The sequence below is a fragment of the Cricetulus griseus genome, chromosome 7, assembly GCF_003668045.3.
Source record: "Cricetulus griseus strain 17A/GY chromosome 7, alternate assembly CriGri-PICRH-1.0, whole genome shotgun sequence".
In the NCBI taxonomy this organism is placed as follows: Eukaryota; Metazoa; Chordata; class Mammalia; order Rodentia; family Cricetidae; genus Cricetulus; species Cricetulus griseus.
In genome coordinates this window covers 82,083,651-82,097,308 of record NC_048600.1, presented here as the reverse complement: position 1 = coordinate 82,097,308, position 13,658 = coordinate 82,083,651, and the positions used below count along the sequence as shown (strand labels likewise).

Here is a 13,658-nt window from a genome sequence, read left to right as displayed (position 1 = left end):
TTTAGAAAGCCAGCCTGTCCTGAATGGGCCGCTTGGCCTGGCTCATGGGTATCTAGGGAGGTGGCCCACTCGGCCATCAGCCCATTCTTTAGTGGCCTAATGAGTTTCTGTCCATGTCCTCCTCTGCAGACTGTGACTCCTATTGCAAGGCCTCCAAAGGGAAGCTGAAGATGAACATGAAGAAATACTGCAGGAAAGACTATGGTGAGTATGGGCGGGGCTTCTCTGGGGTGGCTTGCAAATGACTCGTGTCACAGAATCCCTGGGATCCATGAAATCTCAGGCCCAAAAATGCCTTGTCTCTTGAGAAGCCACAGGACCCTTCCCAATTGCCCTGTACAAGTCCATCCAAACCAGTATGGGACATCGAGGTTGGGATCCCTAGCCTGGACTGGTAACTTTGCTCCAAAGGGCTGTCTGGCTACGGCTCACTCATCTGCTCTTCTGAGTCCTCATTCATACACCGCCCTTTGTCTCAAGACTTGCTTGAGTGAAGTTCTCCAGCAGCAGAGTGGGTGAGAACTCTGGGTGTTTAGGGATTCCCTTGGGCTGTGTCAAGAAGAGGAGTTTGTGCTGTAAACTATTCTACCCCCATCCCCCAACGCTGAGGGCCCTGAGCAGTTCCTGAGGCTTTCAAAAGGAACCCATGCCACATGGGAGTCCACACCGGACCAGCTGCTTGAGCCAGACTTACGGTTTTCTCCCTAACCAGGCTAGTAGCCAGGGCTTCTCAGCATAGGAATTCATGATTAGGTACACAGGAATTTTGAGACCTTCTGAAACCTCATTTTACTGTGAGCATACATAGACACATGCCCCTCACATGAAGCTAGAAGCCAGACAGCTCCACTAGTCAGAGGCCATGTGGCTTTCCCCAGAACCAAGCAAGAACAACATGCAGGGTTTTGGTTCAGATTCACAAGTTGCCAGGCTGTGGGTATCCAGATTCAAGCCCCACCTTCTACCAGGGGTTCATGGCCAACTTCTCAAAGATGGGCAGCCCAGAGCACTGCAGAAGCTTGCAGTGCCCCCTGAGGAACAATCCCGGCTTTCCACGAGCTGGCTATCCTTGAGAATGAAAGGAAGCATTTGCCTCCTTCAAGCTGGGGTGGCGACTACAGGAGGATCTGACCTCTCAAGTCCAGCCCCATTTCTGCCAGAGACTGACAGAGGCAGGTCCTAGAGTCTGTGGGCCAAGAACCTATGGCTTTTGTACTCTCCTGAGCTTTGGCCTTGAAGCCTGATCACTGCTCCTGGCAAAGCAGAAGGCTGGGTGCAGTCAGGAATGTGAGGGCTAACTTACCACTCCCACCCCATTGCCGGCACTGGGCCAGGAATAGGATAGGCCTACTTGAGGAAGACTGGGTGGGCTGGGGTGAGGTAGGGAGCTATCTCTGATCCACAGTGTCGATTCTGATCTTTAGACGGAAAGGGGGAAACACTAAAGTTACTGACATTGATCCCATGTTCCACCTGACTCTTTTGGACTTAGTTTTGCTCTCCTCATAATATTCCAGGGTCACCCTGGCCTGTGATAATGCCCTCGCCAGGTTAGTGGTGACTTTCCTTCATGGATTTAAGACTGGGGCTTTCCTGACTCCACATGCAGTGGGTGTTCCCGGAGCTAGCAGGAGGCATTCTTCTTGGTTAGGGAAGGGTTGGGTATGGCCTCTCTTTTCTGGTACATTGTCTCAGGGCTGACAAGGCCTGAATGTGCTGTGCCCCTAGCGTCACTTTCTGGCTCTGCTTTTCTCCTTCCCCAACAGCTCAGAGAGGTTCTGAGTTAGTCTGTTTTCTGTTTCCCTAACAAAATATCTGAGGTATATTTTTGCCTCATGGTTCATAATGTCTAAGAGCTTGGCACCTGCGGCCACTTGGCTTTTAGTGATACAAGTGCTGTGTCAAGCCATGGAAGAGACAAGGGGACTCAGGGAGCCAGGTGTCTTACATAACCTGTTCTTACAATCCTAACTACCTTTCATGGGGACCTTCATGAGCATGGACCCAGCATAACCCCCCCACCCCCAAGTGCCTTCCCACCTCTCAGCACTCTTATGCTAGGGTGTTACAATCCATCAAGGTTCTGGTAGAGACATACTTTGTTCTAAGCACTGCAGCGGTTTCTGGTGCCAGGGCTGCCCTTATGCAATAAGGTCATTTGAAATAAGGGTAGTCTCCTCCGTGCAGGCCAGTGTCTACCATGGGGTCACATAAGTTCCACAGAGGGCTCAGAAGAACCATGCACCAAGGGATATGGATGGCCTCGGGAGCCTGGTTTGAGAAGATAGGGCTTAGGCAGGGTTGTGGGCCGGTGAGTACTGCAGGGGGTAAGGCCTCTCATTGGAATTGCTGGGCTATGAGAATTTTCCATGTATCCTTGATTGACCCGAGAAGTGTGTCGAGGTAGCTCTTCTTTATTCGGAAGATCTGGCCAGCTCAGGGAGAATATGGACTGGAGGAGGACAGGAGAGAACCTGCCTAGATACAGAGGAGGTGAGGCCAGGCCAAGGGAGCTGGCTCAGAGGCTGCCTAATCCCTGCTAGTTTGCTGACTGACACTCCGGCAGGGGGCCAATTAGGAAACAGGTTTCCTTCATATCCAGGGCACTTGGATGTTCCAGAAGCTGCTAATTAGAATCTGGGTTTTGCCACCCCTGCTGAGAGAAGAGCCCCTTTCTCCTCCAGCCCCACCAAGTGAGGCTTGACCTGGGACAGCTAGAGACAGCTCTTTCAGGCTCCACTATTCCTGGGTGGTAGCCAGTGGGCAGAAATCTACAGCCTGAGGAGGCCTATGGGAAGAGACTGGCTGGGCAGCCCAAGGTATGTCAGACCAAGCTTGGGTGTGTGGATACTAGGCAAGGCAAGAAAAACCAGGATCAGGGAGAGCCTCATGACAGGGCCTCAGCAGGCTGCTGGTCCCAGTCTGGAGAGGGCCCGACCCCCGGCCCCCACCATGGAGAAGATGGTTCATTCCTTTCCCAGTCTGGGCTTCTGTTTCCTCGGATCAAGGGGACATGATATCCAAGTGCTAGTCACCATGTCTAAGGGGGCTGTTAGCCCATGTAGATCAGGTCATCCATCACCTGTCCCCACCTCTGCTGAGGCACCTCAGTCCTCTGTTGCCCTCTAGGGGAATTGGCTTACCTTACAGATGCTCAAAAGCCAGCGCCAAGCCAAGTGTAGAGCCCCTGTCACGAAGACAGCTTTTATTCTTTGCAAGTCTCAAAACCTCACTCTAGAAGGACCTTTTTGTTGTGGGATGATGGTGTGTGTGTGTACACATGTGTTTCCCCTCACCACCACAACGGCATCCCTCTGCCAGCCCAGACATAGAGGGAGCAAATCTGTCAGGAGCTGCCTACCCTGAGACTCCTTCACTTGGAGTCCCATTGCTCTAGAGGCCTCTGGCCCGCTTGACCCTGGCTGTGGCCCTCCACTTCCTGGGTGTCTCTTTTCTCCGGTTCCTCTGACTTGTGTCACACCTTTACCTTTACCTTTACAGTGACCCCCACTACGTTGAGCTACTTCTCATGACACCACCAACCTGCAACACAACACACACATGTGGTGGCCCTGTCATAGGGACCTAGGGAGTCCTAATACTTTGTCCCATTCCCACCCTCAAGATATTCCCTCTACACACATTCACTGAGAGCTCTAGGCCCTGCAGATCTGCATGGCACATGGTTTGGCCCTCAGGGAGTATACATTTGGAAGAGACATACCCGATGAGAGCCCCAGAAGAAGCCTGAGTGGGGGTGTCCAGGGCCTGGCTTGGCTTTATGGAGGAGGAAGTCTGAATAGCCTGGACCCACAAAGCAGGATCCCTAGTAGTGGGGAAAGTGCCTGTGCCCAGAAGCTGGAAACTGGCTGGTAGGGTCTGAGAATCAGGAGGGCAGGGAAGTGTGTGTGTGTGTTGGGGGGGGGGGGGGATCAGAATTGGCCTGCTGGGCTGCTTAAATCTGTGTTCGGAAACCACTGTGACCCCACTGAGGGTGACGCCTGTCCCCTAGCAGCTTCCCAGGGAGCCCAAGTGTCCTCTTCCTTCTCCCTGGGATGCACATCAGCTCTTCTTGTGAAAGGTGAGATCATCTTCCTCTTGCCAATTCTTGGAAAAGTGCTTCATTCCCAGAAATGTTTATTAGTCACCCCCTTGTTGAAAGACGTTTTGGCACTCCCAGATGGAAAACTGAAGATGCTTTCACACGAGCTTCAAGTGTTCCACCTGACAGCCTATGCCGTGGTTTCAGAGGATGCAGCTTGAGGGGAAGTGCTGTGGGCAGGCATCCCTTGGCCCTGTGTGGCATTTGTGCTGTGGCCCAGGTGGCCTGAGCCAAGGGAGACCTCTGGTGTATCTCAGCATGACTTTGTGCCTAGGAACCTTTGGAGTCAGTGAAAATGTAGTAGGGTGAGGATAGCTGAGCCAGGACTGGGCTTCCCCCCCCACCCCCGCTGGCCCTTGGGAATACCTGCTAGCCCTGCCTCACCCTTATCCTAGTGCTCTTCAGTCACTTGGGAGGAATTCTTACTCTTGTGGTTCACCAAGTCCTAGTGAGGTAAAATAGCAAGCCCTATATTGGGTGCTCTGGGAGCCCAGGCCTGAGCTTTCTCCTTCCCCATGCTGGTGATTTAGCCTTTGGCAGCCTAGAGGAGACATAACAGCTCTTAGAAGGCTCACGAGTTCATATCCTAGTGGAACACTGACTCTCAGCTCAGAAGCTGCAGGAACATCTTGATGGGCAAGGAAGAAGGTGTCCTTCCCACGGTGGGGAGCCCCTGAGCTGATGGGCAGAGATGACAACATAGGGAGGGATGGCAGAGATGGAGGAAGGCCATGAGGAGATGGATTTGTGGTGGTGAGCAGGGAAGAGGCAGATGTGGGAGTGAGTGGATTACAGGGTGCTGAAATGGAGAAGAGGGTTGTCGTGGTGGAAGTTTGGCTTTGAACAACAGGGCCCAGTGCTAGCCCAGCTCTTGTCTCTTGGATCAGACTGGAAATAAGGGATTGGGGTCTCCTACCTGCGGACATGGAGTTTTGCCATCTCATGAGCATTCCCTGTCCTTCTCAGTGACTCTGGGATCAAGTGTTTCTCAGCAGCCATGTCATGGAGATGAGCTTACTGCATCTATGCCAGTGACACTGGGTATGGGCACAGGTATTAGAGTGCCCCAGGGATGTCTTTTCAAGGCAAGGCTCTCATGTGAGCCAGAGGCTGCTGGTAGTGATTTCTGGAAGAGCTGTGGCATCCGGACATCCTCTGGTTGAGAGAATGGGGTGCATGCAGCATGGTGTTTCAGAGGCTTGCTGACCCTCCCTGGGGTCACCGGCCCCCTGAGGATCCTCCTGTTTCTCTAGCCAGATGTGACCCCCCCAAAGAGTGCCAGCCACATATGGATGCCAGATGTGGGGCTGGAGCTGCATGAGTCAGACTGAGGTTGTGGAATGTGGGTGACCACCAGGTTGGGCAGGAAAGGCCAGGCAGCCCCAGTGACAGCTGGACAGCAAAGGCCCTGTGCCCACAAAAAAGTGCCTCCTGGGGAGCCAGGTGGGGGTGGGTACAAGCAGGGTGACTCTGCAGCCCTTCCCAGCCTTGAGCTGGCCTCCTGCCACTGTCACTCTAGCCAATCCAGAAAGGGGAGATGGCTGTCCTGGTTGTGGACAGCACCAGGCCCTCATCTGCCTGTGTGCTCGTCTGTCTTTTTTTTTGCTCCTTGTGGTGTCCTGTGTTTTGTAGGAGGGAGACATGGCTCAGGGTGGCCTAGAGAAACCACAGGTTATCTGGGAAAGGGTGTCTTTTCCCATTTAAAGAGATTCAGAGTGAATGGTCCAGCCTGAGTCTAGTGAGCCAGAGCAGAGTTGGGGTAGGCGTCCCAGGGTTGCAGTCCCTGGTGCAAGGACCCCAGCATGCCAGTCTCTGGTCCCGGGCTTCCTTTCCAGAAGTCTTTATAGACACAGCAGTTTCTCCCTACCTGTAGTCTCAGAGGATGCTCTTGAGCAGCCTTCGGGGCTTTGAGAAGCATGACCTGAGGTTACCATACCTTCTAAGCTCTCACACCAACTGCTTAATCCAACTCTGCTGTCAGTCAACAGCACATAGCACGGCTAGCTTTGTACTATGGTTCCTGGAATAGGGCCCCAGGAACTTTGTGTCTCCTGGGAGAAGCAAGTTTGGAGGGTGGTTTAACTTTAAGGAACTTGTGTTCAGAAGCCAAGCCTGTTATGAATGAGGCATGGTGGTTTTGATCCAACATGAGACAAAACTCCAGATGTAGGTATCTTGGGGCAGCTTGGTAGTGCCATTCCAGCCAAGGCCTCTGGAAGGATGAGATGCTCTTTGTTCTTATGTAGCTTCCTGGAGCTGGATCCTCAAGGGGGAAATGAAGGTTAGCAACACTTACTTGAGGGGTTTCTGTGTGAACTGCCCTCTTCTGTAGAGTGGGTTATTAATCTGCTGTCCTGAGCTGTCCAGAAACCCCTTCAGCACTAGGCTTTCAGTGAATCCTAGAGGGTGATGAGGGCCTGGACCTAAGTCACACAGGAGAGGCTATTTGCCACCTCCCCTCCTTCAGAGGCTAGAGCCTGTCTTTCCAAGTCCTCTGGCCTGGGGACCATTCATCGTCTACTCTCCCATAGGAAGGTTATGAATTAACACCCAGCAGGTTTTGCTCTTTCCAGTATCCCTTTGATATATGGCTAGTTGGGTAGGCTTTGGGTCTAGCCAGTGTGGGAGACAGGTTTGGGTGGTTGGAGAAGCTCATGAGATTGTTCAAGGTGTTCTGAGGTAGGATGTCCTTCTGGCAGCCCAATGTATCCAGAGAGGCAAGCAGAGGGGCACAGGCCAGCAGGGTTTCCGTGCAGAGAAGGCCACCCCAGCTTCACACTTGTGAACTAGAGTGCAGTAGATGTTACGGTTTGCATATGAAATGCTTCCCAAAGGTTGGAAACTTGGGAGGGGACACCTGGTTGAAGTAAGTGGGGTCCTGGGGCTGTACCCATGCAACCCACATCTTGTCCCTTGCTTGCTGTCTGCTTCCTGGCTGGCAGAAGCTAAGCAGCTGTGCTCAGCATGTTCTTGCCACCATCTTTGGCTTTACCATTGGGCCTTAAGCTCTGGAGCCCGCTGGGGACATGCACCACAATCTCCCAATCTGTGGTCCCAGATAAAGTGTCTCCTCTAAATTGATTGCACGGCTATTTTGTCACAGTTACACAAAGGTCATTGACACAGTGGGTTGCATCAGGTAGGCTACCTTTTGCTCAGGGCCAGGGCTAATGCCGTCCTCTAAGATGGTTCTCAGATGTCGCTTACTCTAGGAGATGGTCTTTCCCCTCTCAAGAATGGAGTAGCAGGAGGCAACAGCCAGGGTTTCAAGGCTGTGTGGCTGGCTGCTGGGTCTCATCAGGGTGTGTCCCTACCTTACTGATGCATGATGTAGGCATGACTCCTACTACATCTTATGTGTGTTAGTCCCAGGCTGCACTCTCCACAGGTGCCACTGTCTACATTTAGAAGCCCTGGGAGCAGGGCTTGATGCTGGCCTGGAAGTGTTCGGACAAGGCTGCATTTCCTGGAAGCAGCGGAGGCTCCTGGCATGCTCTTTCCACCTGGAGATTTAACAGGGCTTTTGATTTTAATGGTTTCTGTGGGATTGGTGTCCTCCCCCATCTTTTCTGGCTGCAGTCTCTGAGGCAGGCGGGTGACAATCCATCCTTAGCTAGACTGGCCCAACAGGAAAGTATAGGTGGGTAGGGAGGTGAGGGGGAAGCAAGGGGCGGCCCTTAGGAGGGGCAGCTGTGGGTGGCCCCTAAGGCCCACTCTGAGCAGCCTATAAATCCTGGAAAGCTCTGGAAGGGAAGAAGCTTCCCCCACAGCAGTGCTGGAGAGAGGGGAGTGGCCTAGGGGAACAGTTGTTGCCTGCTGAGTCTCTGGCCCAGCAGGTGGCTTTTGCTGTACTGAGCCTTCCTGTCTGGCTGCGGGTTCTCAGCCAGCCATGAATTGGCCAACAGAGGTGTCTGCCCTGTCTTCATAGGCCAGACAGCTTTCCTAGAACACAGCCTAGGTGGGGACCTTTGACCTCTGTGTGGAGCTATCAATTCCTGTTCCCTCCAGCAAACGCCAGGCCCTTGGGAGGCCTAGAGTTCCTTGCAGGCCCTCTTGCCCCTGGTCCAGAGCTGGAGTGGGGTGGGAAAGGAGGTGGGTTTTGAGTGAACTGGTTCTAGGGAGAGAACGGCAAGTTTCCCTATGGAGGCTCCAAGCTCAGAGTATGGCCAGGGGCTCCCCAAATTGCCTTGAATGGCCTGGGAATTTCCTGGACACTGGACCTTGTAGGAAGTGGAGGCCTTTGTGAAGGGGGGCCACTCCCTCACTTCCATGAACTGCAAGACAAGCCTTGAACTGCAGCTAAGGATATGTGTAGGCAGCAGGCTGGATTCTGCACCTGTGCCCAAGAGTGACATGGCTCCAAGGCATACTGGCTGCCCTGGGCCTGCCCCTTAGACACTCTTCTCTACCCTTGGCCTTCCACCCATCCCCTATACCAGGAGCAGCACAAATCTGACTCCCATAGGCCTGGGCCTCAGAGTTCTCATCCCCAGCCACAACTGGGCTCTGCCAAGGGACTGAACACAGGTGCCCTGCTAGCTGGAGATGTAGACTAGAACTCAGGTAAGGGATGGTGGGCTTTGTGGCTTACCCCACCCTGGTGGCTGAGAAATATGCTTAGCATGGAAGTCCTTTCTGTGAACTGGGAAATTACCTCACCTAGCTATAAGGTGCTAAGTTCTGGGCTGCTATAGCAGAGTGCTTGGCTTCCTGTCCAAGTTTTAGGCAGCCCCCCAAATCCCTCCCCCCCCATTAGACTTTCTCAAAGTGTCTCCTTAGTGATGAGATTTTTCTCTGCTCTATCCCATGGCTGGTTCCTCCCCAAGGAGCTCATCTGGGGTTGCTCTTCTAGCACTGATTTTATCTGCGCCAATTATGCTGAGGTGGGGACATTCACTCATCTCAGCTGGTGCCAGTGAACTGGAGAAGTTCAGGGAGAGAGGGTAGGTTTGTGGTGTGGAGTCCCTTCTATACAGCAGGGCCTGAAGCACAGGCCAGTGTCTGCCTCGTGGGCCCTCCAGTATGCCCCAGAGCTGCCCCACTCTGGCTCACAGCTGAGACCTTCTTCCATCCCACCAACAGCAACTTGTAATTTAAGGGCTCCCAGGGTGCTCCCCATGTTTGTGGTCACCTTTCTATGAATCATCTCCTTTCTGAATGGAGGAGACCACAGATAAAACCCATGTTCCAAGCCTTGTACAGGACAATGTCAGAATATTAGCCTAAAAATGGGAGCTTAGCACTTGGGTTAATAGGTGGGGGCAGGTTTCATTGTGTGGCCATTTGCAGTGCTCTGACAAGTACAGCTGACTGTATAGAAACCTATGGATTGTAGTGTGGGTGGCGAAGAATTCTAAGATCAAGGTGCCAGCAGAGCCAGTATCTGGCAAGGGCTGTTCCCTGCTTCCAGAATACCACCTTGTTGCTGTGGCATCACATGATGAGAAAGGCAAGGGCTCTCTTAAGCCTCTGAGAGGGGGACTGATCTGCTCAAGAGGGTGGAGCTGCTATTTTTTTTTTGAAACTTCGGTCCACACCCTCCCACTCCTAATACTGACATCTGGGAGGGCCACCAATATGAAGATCAGAGCAGGGTGTTAAGAGCCCTGTGTGGCCCGAAGGCTGGCAGAGCTGCTGATGAACTGTGTGTAGTCACCTGGACATGTGTTATCAGATACACACATCTAGGTATAGTCTGGAGACCTTGGTCATTCCTGATCAGAGGCAGCTGCCAGCAGCCGGTCAGAGGTGACAGCAGCCCTGGTGTGTGCCACGCGGCTGCCAGAGCTCACGCTCCCTGAGCGCACAGAGCAGGTCTGTTTGAGGTCACTGTTGCAATGTGTATTTTGAATCTTTTCAGTGGTATGTGCGCTGCGGGGACTTGGCCCATGCGCTGCATGTGCAGCTCATACTTGGTGGGCTTTGTAATGTGCAGAGGCGTTGCCAAGGGCAGCGGAAACGTGGATTTTTTCCAGCATAATCACATGAATCCTACTGCCACCCTCCCCTGCCCCTGGGCCTATGCTGTCTCAGCCTGCAGCTAGGAAGGTCCTTGCCCCAGAAGAAGCTAGATCTGCTGGCTCACAAATGCCATTTCTTCAACCTCTTAATTCTTGAACATAGCAGTGTGCAGTGGGGATCTTCAGGCTCAGATGAAACAGGTCCTCATGAGGTCTGTGTTAGTTGTTTCTAGGGAGCCGAGGCAGAGGCAGTCTGCCTTTCCAGAATAATTTACTCGGTGAGAAAGGTCTGAGGTAAGGGTAGGTCTTGAGGTAAGGGGTGGGCCAGCGATGTTCATCTTGGGGAATGTGGGGACCCATTCTAAGCTAGACAGTTCATCAGCCTGAGGCCCCAGACCCTCTGTGTGCCGTAATCTCTTAAGGGACCAGTTACACTTGAATGGGGTCGCCCTCATGACCTCATCATGATTGCCCCAGAAAGGGGGCAATCTAGATCCAATCATTCTCTAGATCCAATCATTCTCAGAAATACAGGGGTATGAGGCCGCCAGCCGAGGGACTTGGGGTACCAGTGCTCTGAGTCTGAGATTAGCTGCATCTCCAAGGACCCAGCCAGAGGGACCTCCACACATCCAGCCCATGTCTGACAGGACAACACTGGCTGGCTGAGGACTGCCACACAGGGAAACTGCTGTGTCCCCAGAGAGGCTCATTCTGTATTCAGCTCAGTCCCCGGGAAAGGAAACCAGGGCCCTGGCGGTAACTCTCTCGATCCCTTAGCTGAGGGGGCACTCAGTTGCCACGGTGACCTCTGTCTGCAGAGTCACTTCTCTAGGTTGGAGGGCTTCCCTACCCCCACCCTCAGAGTTCACACTGAGTGTTGAGTCCCTTGGTGACAAAAACATGGAAACGGTTGCCATGGCAGCCATTCTTTGGAGCCCTCAGACTGAAGTGCAAAGTTCAGGATGCCCAGGAAAAGCCGAAATGAAAATATGGGAAAATCCACTCCTTCCCTCACCCAGGAGGGTGAGTTGGAGCATCCGGTGCTCGTCTGCTCCCCTGCCCTAGTACCTTGGTCAGCCAGTGTGGCCACAGGAAGGGACCTAGGTGAGGGTGATGAGCTGGGCTTCTCTGGGGCCATGAAGCCGCTGCTGCTCTTTCTCGGGAGGGCTCAATACATTTAGTGGTAGGGTAATCTTCATTGTAGTTCAGGGAGTAATGCTTCTCTGCCCTGTGAGATGATGTGTACAGGGTGTGACATAGGGGGTGAGCACAGGAAAGAGACCCTGACTGTGGGGATGGAAAAGATAGTTGCTTCCCTTGAATGAGGCTGAGCATAGCTGAGGCTTTCTCTAGGAGTCTCCTGGACTGCAGAGGGAGAATGGCTATGTGTCCCTCTTTATCCAGCAATTTCCAAGTAGGCTCTAAGATGGGCCACCCAAAGGGTTCTGCAGACAGCAATGTTTGGGAAGCCAACACGCAGACATGACCATCACTTACAGGCTCCCCAAAGCCCCTGTACCAAGGAAACTCTTGAATGGAACCTGGTGCTGCATCAACTTATTTGAATGAAGGTCCTCCATCTTTCTTGTGGGTGTACCAGTATACGTGCATATGTGTAGGCCAGATGTTAGGTTTGGGTGTCTTCCTTTGTTGTTCTCTACCTTTTGGAACAGTCTTTCACGCAACCTGGAACAGGCCAGGCCCCAAGGACCCACCTGCCTTCACACACCCCCACCCCAGCACTGGAATTAATAGGCATACTTGGTGCTTTGCCCATGAGTTCTGAACTCATGTCCCTGGTGCTTGTCTGGCAAATACTTCACTGACTAAGCCACCTCCCAGCCTTCTCCTTATCAACATTCCCTTCTCCTTTAAAATGCCTCATACTGTCCTTCTGTAGCAGCATCTCCTCACATACTAGGCATTTATCCTCAGTCTTAGGGACCAACAGCATGGGCAATCCTGGGGAGTGTATGTGAAATGGAGGTCTCTGGGCTTCACCCAGTTATGTTAAATCAGAAGCCCAGGGGTAGAGCCAGCAGTATTTTCAGAAGCTCTCCAGGGGAGTCTGGAACACTCTGGTTTGAGAACCCCTGTGCAGGGGAAATCCTGGCAGATTTGTGGGGGTGGGGGGTAGTGCTGAACCTGAGAGGCTCCAAGGAAGATGAGCAGCCTGGTGGGGAGGGTTTGAGGATTGTAGCTGACTCGTGACCCTGGAAAAGCACTCCGGCCACCTAGCAGGTTCTTTTGCTACTGGTCACTGAGATCCCATCATGGGCTTTCAGTGGTGTTGAAGTAAGGGGGGGGGGTGTTGTGAGTGCATCCTAAAGCTTGGGGTGAAGTGATAGGAGCATTTTCCAGACTCTGAGGGGTCAGCACTGCTGTCATTGAGGCCACCTGTCCTCAGGGGCAGGATCTTACCCAGAGGTATGCTTAATTCATCTAGCCCCGCTCCCCAAGTCTCCTTTGTGGACCTTAACATCTCACAAGATGGTACTTGTCCCAAGAGGCAGTATTAGGTGGCACCTTCAACAAAGGTAGGAGCAACACTTCTTGGAGTAGTGGCAGGTGGAGTTCTGGGATCTGCTTGGCTACACCTTGCCCATTGCCAACTGGGGAGCCCTCTGCAGTCACTTTCCAGAGCACACTCTATTCTCCAGGTTCTTAGAAGGCATGGTGCAGATAGGGTCCATCCCATCCCAGGACCTGGGCACCTGGCTGCTCTTCCCAGCCATGGCCCAACACCCCTGCTTGCTTCCTTGTAGCGGTCCAGATCCACATCCTGAAAGCGGACAAAGCAGGAGACTGGTGGAAGTTCACGGTGAACATCATCTCCGTGTACAAGCAGGGAACGAGTCGTATTCGCCGCGGTGACCAGAGCTTGTGGATCCGCTCTCGCGACATCGCCTGCAAGTGCCCCAAAATCAAGCCCCTCAAGAAATACCTGCTGCTGGGCAATGCTGAGGACTCGCCTGACCAGAGTGGCATCGTGGCAGACAAGAGCAGCCTGGTGATCCAGTGGCGGGACACGTGGGCACGGCGGCTGCGCAAGTTCCAGCAGCGGGAGAAGAAGGGCAAGTGCAAGAAGGCCTAGCGCGGAGGTGGCGCAGGCACTAGGAGGGCGGGTAGGGTGCTGGCAGGGGCTGGCAGCCTTGGACTTGGCCCGCCAGGGTTTTCCCGGGGAGGGGGATGGGTGGGGAAGGGGCGAAGTCTGAGTGGGGCGGGGCCCTCAGCGGCTCCGCCCCAGCCCCACCCTCACACCCCTGGCTGTGCCCTTGTGCGCATGGCAGAAAGTACCCTGTATTGACAGGCCAGGCCCTGGAGAAATGAGGACAAGACATAGCTACCTCACAGCGCTCCTTCCAGAACAGAGATGCGCTTCCCTAGGGCTAAGGTGGGGGTCGCTGTAGAGGGGCTGGAGGCACCCAACTCTGGGTCCTGGGCACAGAATGGCACAGTGGACCACAGTCACTGTGTTTGATGGCTATTGAAGGGGATGTGAGAATGTGAATTTTCGGGCCTGCAGCCTGGGCAGGGGCAACCAGTCCACCACAAGTCATGCCCCCTTCGTTTCTCCATCACCTGCTGTCTAA

The 13,658-nt window shown here is 53.5% G+C and overlaps 1 protein-coding gene across 1 annotated transcript in view; it reads left to right on the top strand.

Annotated features, from left to right (window-relative positions):
- The window catches only part of Ntn1 (netrin 1), a 172,500-nt gene extending 159,250 nt beyond the window's left edge, over positions 1-13,250 (top strand). The window contains exons 5-6 of the mRNA XM_035447480.1: positions 130-204; positions 12,831-13,250. Coding sequence (XP_035303371.1) covers positions 130-204; positions 12,831-13,159 — 404 coding nt within the window. The 3' untranslated portion in view covers positions 13,160-13,250. The remainder of the gene's footprint in view (positions 1-129; positions 205-12,830) is intronic.
- Positions 13,251-13,658: the final 408 nt, after the last annotated feature.